A 16,787-nucleotide genomic window follows, 5' to 3' on the forward strand; every position below is an offset into this window, starting at 1 on the left:
ATATTGTTGGCCCATTATATTACACGTGTATCTACAACCCCTGGCAAAAATGATGGAATCACCACACTTAGAGGATGTTCACCCAGCTTTTTTACTTTATAGCAAACAAACAAATCACAGATATGACACAAAAAAGGTTTTGTTCAATAGCTTAACATTCTGGCTTTGTGGAACATACATAAAAAAAAATTACTGACATTTTTTTTATTAATGGCATGTCTTTTTCCAAATAAAGTAGAGGACAAAAGTATGGAATCACTCAAGGTTGAGGAAAAAATTATGGAATCATCAACAAAAAAAACACAATTAATACTTTGTTCCTCCTCCTCTGGCTTTTATTCTTTGAGGCATAGACCTCACTAATGAAAAACAATATTCCCCATCAATCTGGTTCCAACTTTCTCGAATAGCAGTTGACAGATCAGCTTTGCAGGGTGGAGCCGTAACATGGACCAGTTTTTTTTACTTTCCACCATAAATTTTCAATTGGATTGAGATCCGGACTGTTTGCTGGCCATGTCATTGAGTTTATATGCCTTTACTGAAAAAAAAGCCTTAAAACTGTTTGCTCTGTGTCATCCTGAAAAATTATTTCATCATCACCAAATCTATTTTCTATGGATGGAATGAGAAAATGTCCAAAATTTCACTGTACAACTGTGCGTTGACTGCTGAGATAATGACTGCCATCTCCCCTGGTCCTTTACCTGACATGCAACCCAATATCATAAATGAGTTGGGAAATTTGATTGATTCAGGCAGTCATCTTTATGTTTTGTTAGAACGGCACCAGACAAAAGTTCCAGCATCATCTCCTTGGCCGATGCAGATTCATGATTCATCACGGAATTTCATCCACACTCCATGATTGCTTCTCCTTAGCCCACTGTAACCTTGTTTTCTTCTGTTTTGGTGTTAGTGCTGGTTTTCTTTTGGCTTTTCTATATGTAAATCTCATTTCATTCTTCTGGTTTCTTACAGTTCTGTCACAATCATTGACTCTTGTTTCCACCCATTTGTTTTTCATTTGTTTTGTTGTGCATTTTCTATTTTCAAGGCATAGTGCTTTGAGTTTTCTATCCTGATGCTTTGACATCTTCCTTAGTCTGCCTGTATATCTACCTTTCATAACCTTCCCATTAAGTTTGTACTTGCAACAAATTTTAGACACAGCTGACTGGGAGCAACCAACTTCTTTGGCCACACTCCATGCTGAAATTCCTTGTTGAAGGAGTTTTATAAACCTTTCCATTGTTTCAACTGACAACTCTCTCATTGGAGCCATGTTTCCTTTCAATTAGCCAAGTCCAACAGCCCATTAAATTGTGTAAGCACTCCCTTTTAACTGCTGACCTACTAACATTTTTAGACTTGTCCCAGTATTTGTTTTAGAAATGGAAATTAAAAATTGATTCCATAATTTTTTCCTCAACATTGAGTGATTCCATACTTTTGTCCTCTACTTTATTTGGAAAAAGACATGCCATTAATAAAAAAAAATGTCAGTAATTTTTTTTTATGTATGTTCCACAAAGCCAGAATGTTAAGCTATTGAACAAAACCTTTTTTGTGTCATATCTGTGATTTGTTTTTTTTAATTTGCTATAAAGTAAAAAAGCTGGGTGAACATCCTCTAAGTGTGGTGATTCCATCATTTTTGCCAGGGGTTGTATAAACCTATTCTGTATTTATTGTAATGTTGGTATATTTTTCTATGCACTGTAGAGTGGTTTATAATGTCTCACTGCTAAGGCAACCCAATTTTCCACATCAGTAAAGTACCTATCTAACTTTACTGTTTATGTTCTTCAATGTTTAAGGTAATACACTTCGTGTTCTTTTTTATTATTTCTACAATTATCAAGAATTTGGATTTTCCAAGATACATAGTTACATTTAAATAATCTGATGCTTTCTTTGTGATTATATAATTAAATGATCGCTTTATTGAATAATAATACAAAATACTGAACAAGAATATAATTTTTTATACAATATTCAATAGAAACCCATAAATCTGGCACTGTGATGATAATCACTTCACAGCAATAAAAAAAAAATCAAATAAGAACATAGTATTCAACGCACACATGTAAATCGGACTTTGATCAAATAAATGAACATTTTAAGACAAGAAAAACAAATACAGCATTCAATAAAATCAGCGTAACCCTTTTAAAAGGAACATCATGACACATTAACGTTCCTACAGTAGTAGTAAAGGCCACAATACTAGTTCTAGCACTGTAGTCCAAGTAGAAGTCCACACTAACAATTGCAAGTTTACTCCTGTGTGTCTACAACCGTGGTGAAATGTTCATAACTCGTGTACACTTTGTTTTCCAATCCTTTTGAGGTAGACATCATTTTCAGAGGGCAAAAAGTCTTCTTTTTGTATTTTTTGTGCCCCTGAGTTGGTCGGTTGCAAAGTTTACAAATGGGCAAGTTGTGTACACATGACAGCTTGGCTCCAACATGAGTGAGGTTCTCTGTATGTTTTCTTTTGTACAGTGTAGCTCTGGCCCAGAGAGAAGGGGTGCCGGCTCTGTGTGATGTGTCAGTTTGGCTGGTGGATATTGTCACAGGTCCTGCATTGGTGGAAGTGTCTGGAATCACTTGTGCAGTTGTGGTAGTCGAAGTGATTGTAGGCAGAGGTTTGGTGATGGTGGAAGTGGCCAGAGTTTTCCTTTCAGTTCCAACAGGTCTTCTCACCAGCAGTGGTAAGTGAGGGTGTTCTCACTGGGTTGAAGTCCTTGGAACTGGCATTACAATGTCTGTTCTTTCTTTCAAGATCTTGGTACCTGCCTTGCTTGGAATGTGTTCATACTCAGTCTGTGGGTAGTCAAGTGGAGGGACAACCAACGGCTGACATGGTGCAGAAGGTATGTCTTTTGAGGAGATGGTTTTTTATCCAGTAATTTTTTCCACTTGGGCTAGAGAGTTCTGCTTTGTGCTCGTCAACCACACTGCAATTACATGCATTCATTTTAAAAATTAGTACAAAAACTTACAGATTAAATGAAATTAGGACCAATAGCCTTGTGTAAATATATCTAGACATTATTTGCTTTCAACATCTTATTAAAATTATATTTAAGCTTAAATAAATACAGCACTAAATGGAATATGCTCACTACTTCACGTAGCCCACAGAGCTGGTGCATTTTTGAAGGTGAAAAGATGATGAAACTTTTGTGGCTGTTTGTCATGCTCTTCTACGGCATTCCAAGTGTCGATGAGCTTGTTCCTCTGTTCTGTAGTTATGCTCAACTTGTTCTCAGTCAGGCCAATCTCCATCAGCAGAGAACAGAACCTTTCCAACTGCTGGAATCCTGGAAGCGGGTTGGGACTACAAGAATCCTCCTACTGAAAAGTACAATAATAACAGGTTAAGTTGAAATGGTTAGTTGGCAAACACTTCATTTTAACAATCAACCAACACTCAGGCTAAAAAGACAAGCAAATGCTAGTATTTGCCTGGCAGAGGTAAACGCAAAATTACTCACAAAGGCTGGAGGGCAAGCTATAGTGGTCTCATCAGTGGTAAGGTTATGTGGGCTGGGACAGAAGCCACCACGTCGTCAGTTGCCTCTGTGTCACTCTGGTACGCCTTGTCATCCTCATCTGGGTCAGGCTGGCCAGGCTCAACCACCTCCTCCTCTGGACTGGGTCCATCCTTTAAGATTTTCCTTATAGTTTTTTTTAAGACAGATCCAGGTTGAGATATAGATGGTACTGCCATGCAAATGTATTTCTATTCAAAAACGTTGCAGAAGGTTAAATGTAACAACTAAACAAAAACATTTATTGCACTATGTATATTTGTACATACCTTCTTAGTGGAGTTCATTTTTAGCACAGTGCCAAAATTGGAGAGAATTGGAGTCCCGTACATTGTTGGCCTCTGCCGGGAGGAAGGCATGACCGAGCAGACGGGCAGGAAGCAGCTCTCTCGCAGGAGGTGGAGCCTCAAAAGTGTGTCTGAAGTGTGTTCTGTCCGGTCCCACAGAAGTCTTACCACGTTCTTGTCCACACCACGCCTGTAAATCGTGGTAATCAATATGCCAATAGTGGTTAGTGCTACTACCTCAAGGCATGTTAGGTACACAAATGCTCAGTGTACTCACTTGTCTGTCAGGATAGCAGGGAACATGGCTTGGTGTGCTTCACCAAGTTGACACATGATAGCAGAATCCCATGCCAACCACCGACACATCTTGCCACCTTCCCCGCTTCTGGCTGCTTTGGTGCACGGTACACAGCACAAGACCGCCGTCAGCATAGTATACCAGATTGGATACATCACAGATATAGAGAACCTGCATAGACAAACAAACAAACAAACAAACAAACAAAAATCTATGGGATGCTGCTCATGGTTACACAGCAGTCCATTATTTTATTTGATCTGTCTGAGTGTTTTTACATAATAAAACATTGAATTGTTCTGTTGCAACTGTAAATAACTAATCTAATTAGAATACTAGCATAGTACCCCGTGGTGGTAGCCTTATAACTTATAAAGGTAAATGTCCTTTCCTTTGCCCACGCACTCTTGACCACAGGGACACTTCAATGAGTACCTCCACACCCCAACTGGCCGCCACACAAACACGCGACTCCGGAAGAAAACGTGTGCGGTTGGTACAGCACCACTAATGTAGCCTGGAAGTTCTGTAAAGTGAAACCACACCCGGTCTGACTTCAGTACCCGCCGGCCTCTTCAGTGCACCGGTGTTATCACGGTACACCTGAATGGGGGTGAAGAGCCCTCTCTCTCTCTCCATCGCTTTTCACCCAGGAGATGTCGGCTGATGGGATGCCACTAGGATTTTCCCCACAGACGCACCCAACCCTCCAGCTCAACCTGAAACATGTCAAAACAGTAAAACGCATGATCTCAATACAGAAATAATCATTTATATTTGTGAAGTCTGCAGTTAATATGAATAGTACTCACTGGGGAGTCAGTGGGTTGGGGTGGCATGACTGCAATCGGGGATGATAAAACTGTAGAAGCCGTGGGCGTGACTGCAGACAGGGATGGCAAAACCGCAGAAGGCTTTGGCGTGACTGCACCCGGGGCCAACTACTGAGAGTGCAGAGAAATATATTTAGTGTAATGTGTTCCTGTCATTTTAGAGACGATGTTAAGATTATGTTTAATTATTTTAAAATAATGTTTAAATATGTTGTTTAAGCATGTAATACAGGGACTCCAAATTATTTAAAAATTAGAAAGTTTACAAACTGCTTAATTGCTAAATATTCACCTAGCTTTCTTTTAACAGTCTAAATCAGGACCAGTATTTAATTTCAGAGAGCTCACACTAAACATGTTAAACAGGGTTCACTTGTGTCCAGTTGTATGCTTGCACAATATATACACTATATTGCCAAAAGTTTTGGGACATTTTGGGACACATCTGAATTCAGGTGTTCCAATCACTTCCATGGCCACATGTGTATAAAATCAAGCACCTAGGCATGCAGACTGCTTCTACAAACATTTGTGAAAGAATGGGTCGCTCTCAGGAGCTCAGGGAATTCAAGCATGGTACCGTGATAGGTTGCCGCCTGTGCAGTAAGTCCATTCATGAAATTTCCTCACTACTAAATATTCCATGGTCAACTGTTAGTGGTATTATAACAAAGTGGAAGCAATTGGGAACAACAGCAACTCAGCCACGAAAAATCACAGAGCGGGGTCAGCACATGCTGAGGCGCACAGTGCGCAGAAGTCGCCAACTTTCTTCAGAGTCAATAGCTACAGACTTCCAAACTTCGTGTGGCCTTCAGATTAGCTCAAGAACAGTGCATAGAGAGCTTCATGGAAAGGGTTTCCATGGCTGAGAAGCTGCGTCCAAGCCTTACATCGCCAAGTGCAATGCAAAGCATCGGATGCAGTGGTGTAAAGCACGCCGCCACTGGACTCTAGAGCAGTGGAGACGTGCTCTCTGGAGTGACGAATCACGCATCTGTCTGGCAATCTGATGGACGAGTCTGGGTTTGGCAGTTGCCAGGAGAACGGTACTTGCCTGATGGCACTGTGTCAAGTGTAAAGTGCCCCTTCCTGTTCCAACATGACCGCATACCAGTGCACAAAGCAAGGTCCATAAAGACATGGATGAGTGAGTTTGGTGTTGAGGAACTTGACTGGCCTGCACAGAGTCCTGACCTCAACCTGATAGAACACCTTTGGGATGAATTAGAGCGGAGACTGCGAGCCAGGCCTGACCTCACAAATGCGCTTCTAGAAGAATGGTCAAAAATTCCCATAAACACACTCCTAAACCTTGTGGAAAGTCTTCCCAAAAGAGTTGAAGCTGTTATAGCTGCAAAGAGTGGGCCAAAGCCATATTAAACCCTATGGATTAAGAATTGGATGTCATTAAAGTTCATGTGCATGTAAAGGCAGACGTCCCAAAACTTTTGGCAATATGGTGTATCTCTGACTTTAGGAAGTCTCACAGTTAAAATGGCAGATGAGACTAGTCCTGCTGTCATGAAGTTCAAGGATCTGCCCACAAAGTTTGAGAGGAAGTTGGGGGGGGGAGGAAAAAAAAAAAAAAAAAAAAAAAAAAAAAGCTGGAGGAGGTTAGAAAAAGATCAGTAAAGCTTTGAACCTACCTAGGAGCACAGTGATATCCATTATAACAAAGCTGAAAATATATGGCACAAACCAGACACTACCAAGACAAAAACAAAAGCAATTGTCCGAGATTGACAACTTCTGTCTGGTGACTCTGGCATGGATTGTTTTCCGATAACAGCACAACCTGTCGTGTGTTGTTTCTTATGCTGTACTTCTGCATGTTGCAGTGCCATGTTCTGCTCACTAGTGTAGCTTTTTAAACCAGCAGTAAAGTACATGCAACCTTGCTTGATTTCACCGGGTTACCACATAATCAGACAAACCAGGACACAAGCAACATAAACTTCAAAAACAGCAATATTTTATATAATTTTAGTACAGCGAATATCAGGGGAGAGCGCGAACGCAGTCCCCCACTACCAGAAATTATGCAGTCGAGATTCCCACATTTGGGGAATTCGCAGGGGTCAGCACAACCGGAGTGCAATGGCTGAGCCTCGCCCTGGGTGAACCACCTTCTTGATCATGGTATCTCCCCTGCCAGGTAAGTATGAATTGCACTACCCTCGGCTACCGACTGCACTGCAGCACACACTGTTTACCATCACGGTGAAGAATACAGCACTCATCATTACACAAACATCTGAGGCTAAAACACTGCAGTCTAAAAGCACTGCAGAAATAAGACTAACCTTTATTACACATAAAGCCGTGTGGTCGTCTATTTTCTTAGCAACAAAACAGTACAATATTTCCCATGATGCACTGCTGCTGAATATGTAATAAGATTCACAGTGTTCAGGAAACTGCTTTTTTAATCCAAACATGTAAACTAAAATAACAATAGTCAGTCCAGAAGAAAGAGCGCTTTGCTACAAGCAGTAAGAGTCAGTAAAATATTTTCACCAATTTCATGAAGGTTGTTTTAAAGACCCGCTACAGTTAGCCCCGCCCCCTGTGTGGACAGGACAGGCGGCGACTTACAGCCAAAACAAAACACTTTCTCTACAAGACATTTCACTTCCATTCATTGTTTTAGCGAATAAATAAGGGACAGGGCAGAAAAGCAGCTTTGAACTTTATACAATTACAAGTGACTATATAACCACAGTCTATGAACAAACACGCATGAGAGCGGAAATTTCTGTCCGACCGGTAATGGGAGTCTGGATACATAGTTCCGGATACATAGGTCCGTCTATTACAAATTGTGATTGTTGTTTTAATTTATTATATTTAATTTAATAACAGTATTATTACAATTTGGAGCCGCTGATTAAATACCTGGTGCCACACGCACGAAATAAATCTTTTTGTTGTGTCAAGGACCACGATTTGGGTTTTAGTTTACTTACTATAAATACTATAATTTATCCTTTAAATCTGCTTTTGACATGCTATAATTCAGGCTTCCTTGGAGTTCATGAGACCTCGACTGATGGCCCAATAAAGACAGATTAGATTTACTAAACTCTACGTGTGTTTACAGAAAATAAACGACTTTATTGTGCGTTTGTCAGGTACAGTTTGGTTCTAAAAATGCAGCCAAAAGTCGGAGTAGGGAGTGTGGTTTTCATGGCAGAGATAAATTAGGATTTGTGTAAAAGTACAGACACCATTCAGTGAAGTCAGTGAGATCACAAACAGCTCAAATGCAGGAATCCACAACCAAACTGCACAGCGCGAACTTCCATGGAACTGGAGAACATCACAGCCAGACAGATGCACAGACTGTATCTTTCTTTGACAGTAGAGAGAGGGGTGCACCGTTCCCGGAAGTACTGCAATACCGGGTCGATGCGTGGAGTGGACGGAGCAAGCCCCTATTCCATCTCCCTGTTCCAAAAATCAATTTAATATATGGTCCCCGGGTAGGGGACGTATCAGATATTAAACTGATAAGAACAGATACTACACTTGATCTTAGCCAAAAGGCCGAGAAGCGATACCGACAACAGCAAACAACAAACAGGGACATTCTACACAACTGTAAACCCGAGGACGGCAAATCGCCTGCTGTCTCTTAATATTCTATAATAAACCAGTGTAAAATACGGGAACTATATTGTTTTATACTAAAATTAGCAGAGAAAAGGGCGACTTACGCGTCAGTTCACACAAAAAGAGAAATGATAATGAATGCACAAACCGACCAATCAGAGACGAGAATACAAAATCCTCCGCACTACAAACTCACATTGGTTTACAAAGTAGTTTTTTCTAAACAAACCTTTAAACTGGATTAAAATCCTTCCATTGAAACGAGTAACATATGACAAACCAAAATGTGGAGAGTTTTAAAAACATGTTAAAACTGACCTGAATTATACAACATTGCCTCTCAGTGGTCGAATGTGGTATTGCAGGAGAAAACAACTCGTGGGGGAAAAGTGTCTACAACTTAATTACCTTAAACTGAGTAAAACATTTTCACGAGGATTTCTTGGCGAAAAGAAGATAAATTGTCAACAATAATTATAATAATTTTAATCTAAACACCGAGTAAGAGGTTAAAATCACCAAACATGTACTTAATGTAAGTTTCACCAAAAATACTGTGACTTATAGTAAATACCAAGAAAACTTCCAAGTTTTTTCGTGGTACAAAGGGTGAAAATTTGTAGCAGTAAAATAGCTCTAGTTTTCTACAACACGAACAACTTTCTCCTCAGTCCTAAATTTACTAAAAAGGAAAAGAAGTTCATCTTTACACATGCGCCACTCATCCGCCATTTTCAACCAGCAGTTTCTCCAGGCCTGCTTCATCATATACAGCGCTGCCTACCTTCATTTCTTTATTCTGGACGTACAGTATTTCCCCATAATACATTAAAGGATGCTTATGTCTGTAAAAATAAATAAACAAAAAACATCTTTTTCGTAGCTTACACAATATCACGAGTATCTAAAGGTCAGTCTTGAGCCAGCAGTCCAAACTCCTCTGACGGTAAAATTGAGTAAGAAAAACATTTTCAAATCAGAAAAACAAATGTGTTGTACGGTTTGCTACTCTTACTATTTACACGGATAAACAAATGAGCTCAGTTACTCTACTAGTCGTGGTAGCCTATGCGAGATTTAGGAAAATGTAGTCTTTCACCGAAAATTGCAATCACCTGCTGCTACAGAATCAAGAGCATCTCCACAACAGCGCCACCTAGAGGACTAATTCAAAACAGCTAATTGAATATATAACATCTTATTCAATATATAACGACTAATGTGTAATGTTAAATATGTTAATAAACAATAAACGAGAGGATTGTTTTCTCCATTTTGTCCACAGGTTTTTGGCATCTGTCTCTCCTGTCTTGTTAAATCTCTCTTGCATGCCCACACGTCTCGGGCTGGTGAATGTTCAATAGCAAAATCTCATGACAAAATCCACAGGGTAGGCTAACTATTAAAAGCATTCCCTAAATTAGATATCAAGAAATCTAACTACAATGTTTTGTTTGTTTGTTTGTTTGTTTGTTTTTTAATTAACATTACAGTGTGTAGTTATTTTGACACAATTATATTTAGTAGTCTAGTAGAACTTTAAGAAATGTACAAAAATATAGACATTAGGCCATTTTAAACATCCACACCACTTCTACACAGGACTGACAAAAAGATTTCTACTTTTAAATTAGGTCCTTAGTTATTTAATTTTATCTTCAGTTGAAACAATATTGTCACAGCTTTCTCTCTCTCTCTCTCTCTCTCTCTCTCTCTCTCTCTCTGTGTGTGTGTGCTGGCAAGAGTAATGTTTCACTCTCTGCGTGAGACAGTAGTCTGTATTAATCACAAAATTAATTACAAAAAAAGAACAATCCGATATCTGTATCTGATCTGACAATCTGTATCTGATTTTGTCTGTTTCATGTGATGCTCCTCATTCATTCATCCATCTTCATTATGTGCTTTATTCTGTTCAGGGTGGTGGTGGATTCCGAGTCTATCCTGGGAACAGTGGGAGCAAGGTGGGAGAATTGACCCCAGATTGAAGGGCCATACAATACACTTGTGTCTTACTCATTTGTTGTTGTTGTTGTTTTTCTGTGTTTACTGCATCCTGAGGAGGGCTTTCACATGCACTACCTCGGCTACAGTGTAAAAGCACAGTATGATTTCCACTAGAGGCTTATTGTTTATATAATATTGATATATTACTGTTTACTTGCATTTGGTGGACGGAGAACAGCCTGCGTAAAAAGCCAGTAGAGGTTGATTTTTGCCTTCTCTGACTTTCATAATGAGCCTGTGGTCTTTCATGGATTTTCCTGAATGATAGATGATGCGGTGTAGTGATGTCCTTGCCTGGAGCTGTTCTTTTACAAAAGTGCAAGACAAATGAAGCAGCACACACCACCTGTATCAGACTGGATTCAAAAATAGGCCACCTGATAAAATATACAAAATTGTGTAAAGAAACACAAATAGATAGTATAAATATAATATAAATAAATAGTTTTAGCCAATTGCATATGTTGATTGTCTCCAATCATCTTGTATATAAACTTATGTATATTATTGTATTTGTATTATTGTATTTTTTTAAATATCATATTTAGCAAATATTATATTGTTTTATTTTATATGGAAGGTCCCATGTTGCACCTCTTACTATCCCAACTACATCTGCTTTCATACAGCATTTCTATCATCTGTAAGGCTCACTGGATAAAAACGAGACTGAATAAATAATACACATCCTCCAAATTACAATGTAATCCAAAACAACCAGCTATCAGAAAATGTTAATACGCATAACTATACAGTGTGTCATTGTGTGTATGCATACTATATATACTTGTCTTGTCTATTTGCATGAATCGATAGAAGGGTAAAATGTAATAATAGTGTAAAATAGAAACATCAGACAGAACTCTAGCCCAGGTGAGTGTAATGTAGAACTACAATCACTGAGAACAGAATACTGAAACACTAGTTTGGCTAGACTCCCTGGGGACTTGCACTAGGTTTTTCTTCAACACTTTATTTTCAGATCTGCTCCACTCCACATTCTCCCAGCACATCATCATTCCTGCTCCACTTGTCAGTGGATTACCAACTCTCTGACTGGTAGTGAGTTATGACAATTCACCAAAACCCAGTGTGTGGCAAAGTCCCCTAAATTCTCCTTCCTAAATCTACAACAGCCATTAATGGAAAACTCCACCCTGAAACTCACCTTTTTAAAGCAACATTCAGTGTAATGTTAATCAGAAATCCAATGTAGCAGCATTGAATTACAGCAGAGCCTTGGCTCAGCTAGTTAAAAATCTGATTAATGATGAATATGATGCTGCTGATGGCAGTATTAGCATGAAAGTTGAAGCTTTGGATGCTGATTTGTTTGAGCAGAGTGTACAGATGAGGTGGTGAGAGAGCTGGACAGGGTAAAGGACTAAAGTGCTGCTGCATTGCTCTCTTTGGGTAGCATGAAGCAAGTCTGTCTGTGTGGAGTTTCGCATGTTCTCCCCATGTCTGTGTGGGTTTCCTTTGGGTTCTCCAGTTTCCTCCCAAGCCACTAGGGGAACTGGCAACTCTATGTAGATTGATCCTAAGTGCAAATGTGTGTGCATGGAGCTCTCTAATGGACTAGAGTGTGTCCTCACTGCAGCTTGTAGTGCAATGATGTATTGGATTAGATCGACTATGTACTGGATGTTGTAACCCTAACCCTAGCCATAACCCTTACCATAGATGAATTACTTACCAACATACTGTCTCTGCCATCGATCCATGCGTGTTACAGCATCCAGAACGTAGTGGATCTAATATGTTATCATGCTATAGGCTGCAGTGTATTCCTGCGTAATGGCCAGGGTTCCTGGGATAGGCTCCAGATCCTGGGTAAAGTAGTTACCCAAGATAGATGAATGAATGAATGAATGAATGAATGAATTTTTGTCTGTTCTTTTGTAGGGTGCCAACAATTCTGGAGTTGTTTGGGTTAAATTCTGCTTCTAGTGGTTCTGGGCTAGTACATAATAGTCTAGCAGGTCAGGTGCTGGGTCGGGATGAAGACTCCAGTCCACTGAGGGGCGCTTCTATCCACATAACTACATAACAGTGTTTCTGCAGTTCCTCATTGCCATGAAGCGGAAAATGAAGGCGTGTTGAAAGCGAACAGGCGGATATGAAGCGTATTTGTCAGTAATTCGTGTTGAGGCCGAGCGAGAAGAAGAGTTATTTTTATTTGTCTGGGTAAGACATTTTATTGGTGTTAGGAAACCTGGTTTATTTTCTTGCTGTTTGCTGAAAATGCTGAAGAGCTAGGTTGAATCCCAAATAAATCCACTGCGGCCATGTAGTGTACTAACTGGCGCGTAGAAGCTACTGTTTTTAGCGTGTGTAGTGCACTAATATAGGGAGCAGTGAGCCGTGTGGGATTCAGCCCTAGTCAGTCAGTGAGCTAGCTAGCTTGGCTACAGTTGCTAGCTTTTGAGCTAGTTTAGTTAGCCAGCTAGTTTTACACTCAATAGATGTCCTTTTAAAGAAAACTAAAGTGTTGGAATTCGTATAATGTGCAATAGGAGACCAGAATGAAATATAAAACCAAATTAGCCAGTTTAATGGCCGCCATACATGATTTTATAGTTACTTTTCACTTATTTGTTTGCTATTAGCTTTGGTATAGCTCCTAATTAGACACACTCCAGTTTATTAGCTACAAGTAACATACAAGTCCTTCTGTTGCTATATATAATTTGTCAGGCTACATCAGTGTAAGTGGACCACCATAGATCACATATTATTTGGTTGATAGTCGCATCGTCAGTATAGCATTGCACTGACAGTACTCAGTAGTGTCTGAGTACGAGTGTATCAGTGACAGCAGTGTTGCTGGATTATTATTATTATTATTTATTTTTTTTGTTTGTTTGTTTTTAAAAAAAAAAAAAACGCTTTAATGTCACTGTTGGGTTGACAAACAGTCTAACAACCACAAATATCCTGACAGCAGTAAAGCTGTGATTCATACTGTGCGTGGAAAAAGAGCTCTAATGTTGTTGTGGTTGTCAGTTTGATCTTAACACTAAAAATGTTTTTGATACTTGATGTGTATTGCACTATTAAGTCTTGCTATCAAGTGCCAGCAAAAACATGCTTAAAAATATCAAATGTTAAGCTTCAAATTAAACAGTGGAGTTATTCAGTGTTCTGTAAACATGCTAGGATGTTTCATTTACGTACCACTAACTCCTTTAAGCAAAACTCAGATAATAACTTTTTGATGTACACTTTTGATGGCCAAAAGTTTGTGGACACCTGACCATCACACCTGTGTGTGGGTCTTCCCAAAACTGCTGCCACAATGTTGGAAGCACACAATTGTATAGAATGTCTTTGTGTAGCATTACAATTTTTCTTCACTGGAACTAAAAGACCCAAACATGTTCCAGGATGACAATGCCCCTGTGCACAAAGTGAGGTCCACAGAGTGAAAGAACTCGAGTGTCCTGACCTCAACCCCACTGAACACTTATGGGATGAACTGAAACACCGATTGCACCCCAGACCTCCTCACCCAACATCAGTACCTGACCTCACTAATGCTTTTATGGCTGAATGAGCACAAATCCCCACAGCCATGCTCCAAAATCTAGTGGAAAGCCTTCCTAGAAGAGGGAAGGTTATTATAACAGCAGACGGGGACTAAATCTGTAAATGGGTGTGATGGTCAGGTGTCCACAAACTTTTGGTCATATGGTATATGTGGTGTAGAGCAGCAGTTGTCAATTCGCAGACCCAAGTATTCCACCTCTCCAGAACTGAGCACTTGGAAAAAAATATACTGTATCAGAGCCAAGAAAAATATGGGGAAAAACACCTGGCTGTCCTTCAGCGACTCCAGTTTTCTAAACATGAATCATTGCTGATCCTCCATTGTGGTTTATCCAGTCATGTGCATTTATATAAATTATTTGGCTGAAGGAAGCTTAGTAAAGAGAATAGCTACAGGGCTACTGACATTAGGTCATAAACGAACTTTATAATCAAGGAATTGTATGTAACTAGACCTTCCCAAATTTTAAGTGAAGTCCCCTGGTGTAGAGTATATTGTAAATGCACTTGTATAGGAAGTCATTTGTGATTCAGTAGGAAAGTAAGTAGGAAACATCTAGTGCTTCTTAAATCAGGCCTATGACTAAAGTATCCTGCCTGGTGTGTCTTCATATTCTGATTTAGGACTGAGTTGGCGTTTCTGGATGAGCATGTCTCTTGCACAGCGAGTGCTCCTCACCTGGATCTTCAGCCTCATCTTTCTCATCATGCTGGTCCTCAAATTGGATGATAAAATCCACTGGAACTGGTTCCTTGTCTTTCTTCCCGTCTGGACCTTCGACACCATTCTCCTGCTCATGCTCATTGTAAAAATGGCCGGCCGCTGTAAGCCGGGCTTCGACCCACGCAACGCAGCTGACAACCTGAAGAAACGAGTTTGGTACCTGGTGGCCATTTTGTTAAAGCTGGCCTTCAGTCTGTTGCTGTGTGCGAGGCTGGAGCGTCTGACGGAGACCTATCTGAGTTTTATATGTATACCACTGTGGGCTCTTCTTATCGGAGCCATGGTGGAGCTCGGCTACAACGTCTTCCACTTCTGAAGAGACTGAGCAGGAAGACACTGATTGACTGAGCAGAAAGTTGTAAATATAATTTGTGTACTATATGACACACTTATTTATAAGTGTCCATGTGGATTAGAATGACAACGTGTTTAAGAATCTGCTGTGTAAGAGCAGGAATGTCTGTTCCTATAGATTGAAAAGCTTAATTAGTGGACACATTGGTGACTGATGATTTATGTTGTGAGTAGCAGGTACTACATGCCTACATTTTTTTTTTAAATTTTATTTTATTTTTAATCCTGTGTGTCTTTGGATTACACAATTTCCTCTTTACTCCAAATGCAGGTGATCATCCAGGACCTATTTGGTGTCTGAAGCGCTTTAGTTTTGCACTGGATCTATTAAATAATGATGCTAACAAGTAAGGGAACTTTATAGCTTCCAGTTTAGCATTGTGCACGTGTCATGATTAAAATATCACATTCACCTCAAATGTCAATGTTTTTCTCAGCAGCACCTTTTATACACAAAATAGCACATATACAAATCAAATCAATCTGGAATGGTATTATCATGTGAATGACTTCTAACTATAATTCTGCATTCCAGGATGCGGACCTGGATGCAATAAACCTGCCTTATCAACATAAGTTACCACTGGAGCTACATGGCGAAGAAAGCAGACCTTGAATATCAAATCTGTCTAGACAGAATGATTATATTTGGGATAAAAGGAAAAATTGTGTATGTTTTATTTTTGGCTGTTCCTTCAAAGTGTGTCTAGAGATTTCTCCATGAATTTTGGGTATTATATTTTCACACTTGTTCACTTTAAGTAATTGTGCAATCACACTGTAAAATAGTGTTGAATTGATGCTCTTCATGAACAGTACAGAATGCTTGTCTCAGCAGAAACATATTACTTGTTAGTGCTTTACATTAATGTACACTAAACTAACTTTATTTATTGCATTAATGTTAACATTAACGCAACAGAAACCTCAGCACCTGTATTAATTGATGTTTGTGTAAATGATAAATACATACTTCTTTGAAAACAAGCTATTTCCATCAAATCTTAGTTTATTAAAGAATGACACATCATAATTTTCATCCAGTTATATTTCGTTTTGTGGAACGTCCACAAAGCAAGTTGGTTTCTGTTATTACTTGTGTTATATAGCAGCTATAAACAGTCATTCCCCCAGCCTTTTTTCCCCCTTGAAGTTAAAAAGACAAAAAAGAAATGCAGCTTGTCATGTTACCAAAAAGTGTTTTGTGCTGAAGACTTATGAAAATTTAATGTTACAGGTTCTGACTGTTTACTTCTGACTGTTACAAAACTTGGAGACTTCCAAAATGTTGATAATCACACACTGAATAAACATTAACATTAATTAATTAATGTTAGTTTAGTCCACATTGACATAAAGTGTTACTTGTATTTGAAAGATTCTGGTTTTAGAAGTACCCACTGCAGAAAGATTCCTCGTACAGGTCTAGTCTCCAGACATAACTTGATTAACTGTGATTAATCTGATAGACATGTAGCCAAGCAACCTAATATAATGAGGCAGAATCCAATCCAAACATTTAAACCGACCAGTTGAGGGTCTTGCTACAAGGAGATC

General features: G+C 39.3%; 1 protein-coding gene, 1 long non-coding RNA gene and 2 other non-coding genes across 17 annotated transcripts; 1 reads left to right on the forward strand and 3 right to left on the reverse strand.

Annotated features, from left to right (window-relative positions):
- Positions 1–1,912: 1,912 nt before the first annotated feature.
- Positions 1,913–9,764, reverse strand: LOC117597694 (uncharacterized). 9 transcript variants are annotated; one of them, XR_008302071.1, is made up of 8 exons: positions 9,712–9,729; positions 9,485–9,536; positions 4,961–5,092; positions 4,128–4,867; positions 3,833–4,040; positions 3,507–3,689; positions 3,135–3,366; positions 1,913–2,966 (listed from the first exon to the last, which is right to left on the reverse strand). It is a non-coding gene; the product is annotated as an uncharacterized LOC117597694 (long non-coding RNA). The 9 variants fall into 9 exon arrangements; XR_008302072.1 differs by having other exon boundaries at positions 4,961–5,089; positions 9,712–9,726; XR_004578443.2 differs by having other exon boundaries at positions 1,918–2,966; positions 4,128–4,319; positions 4,496–4,867; positions 9,485–9,746.
- Positions 6,984–7,147, reverse strand: LOC113529413 (U1 spliceosomal RNA). The gene has a single exon (XR_003403050.1). It is a non-coding gene; the product is annotated as a U1 spliceosomal RNA (small nuclear RNA).
- Positions 8,352–8,542, reverse strand: LOC117597764 (U2 spliceosomal RNA). Its single transcript, XR_004578513.1, has one exon. It is a non-coding gene; the product is annotated as a U2 spliceosomal RNA (small nuclear RNA).
- Positions 9,765–12,643: 2,879 nt separating the features above from the next.
- On the forward strand, positions 12,644–16,557 carry tmem60 (transmembrane protein 60). Of its 6 annotated transcripts, none has more exons than XR_003402988.3 (4): positions 12,644–12,790; positions 14,777–15,407; positions 15,502–15,577; positions 15,766–16,557. XR_003402988.3 is itself a non-coding variant. In XM_026917449.3 (2 exons), exon 2 carries the CDS (start codon positions 14,797–14,799, stop codon positions 15,190–15,192), a length of 396 nt encoding a protein of 131 aa, XP_026773250.3. In that variant the 5' UTR covers positions 12,644–12,790; positions 14,777–14,796; the 3' UTR covers positions 15,193–16,557. The 6 variants fall into 6 exon arrangements, 1 of the variants encoding a protein (XP_026773250.3); XR_004578385.2 differs by having other exon boundaries at positions 14,777–15,396; XR_004578384.2 differs by having other exon boundaries at positions 14,777–15,577.
- Positions 16,558–16,787: the final 230 nt, after the last annotated feature.

This window comes from Pangasianodon hypophthalmus, chromosome 7 (assembly GCF_027358585.1).
Source record: "Pangasianodon hypophthalmus isolate fPanHyp1 chromosome 7, fPanHyp1.pri, whole genome shotgun sequence".
NCBI classification, from domain to species: Eukaryota; Metazoa; Chordata; class Actinopteri; order Siluriformes; family Pangasiidae; genus Pangasianodon; species Pangasianodon hypophthalmus.

What these genes read in the sequence shown, in the direction of transcription:
- tmem60 (XM_026917449.3), top strand. Translation starts at nt 14,797, where the DNA reads ATGAGCATGTCTCTTGCACAGCGAGTGCTCCTCACCTGGATCTTCAGC.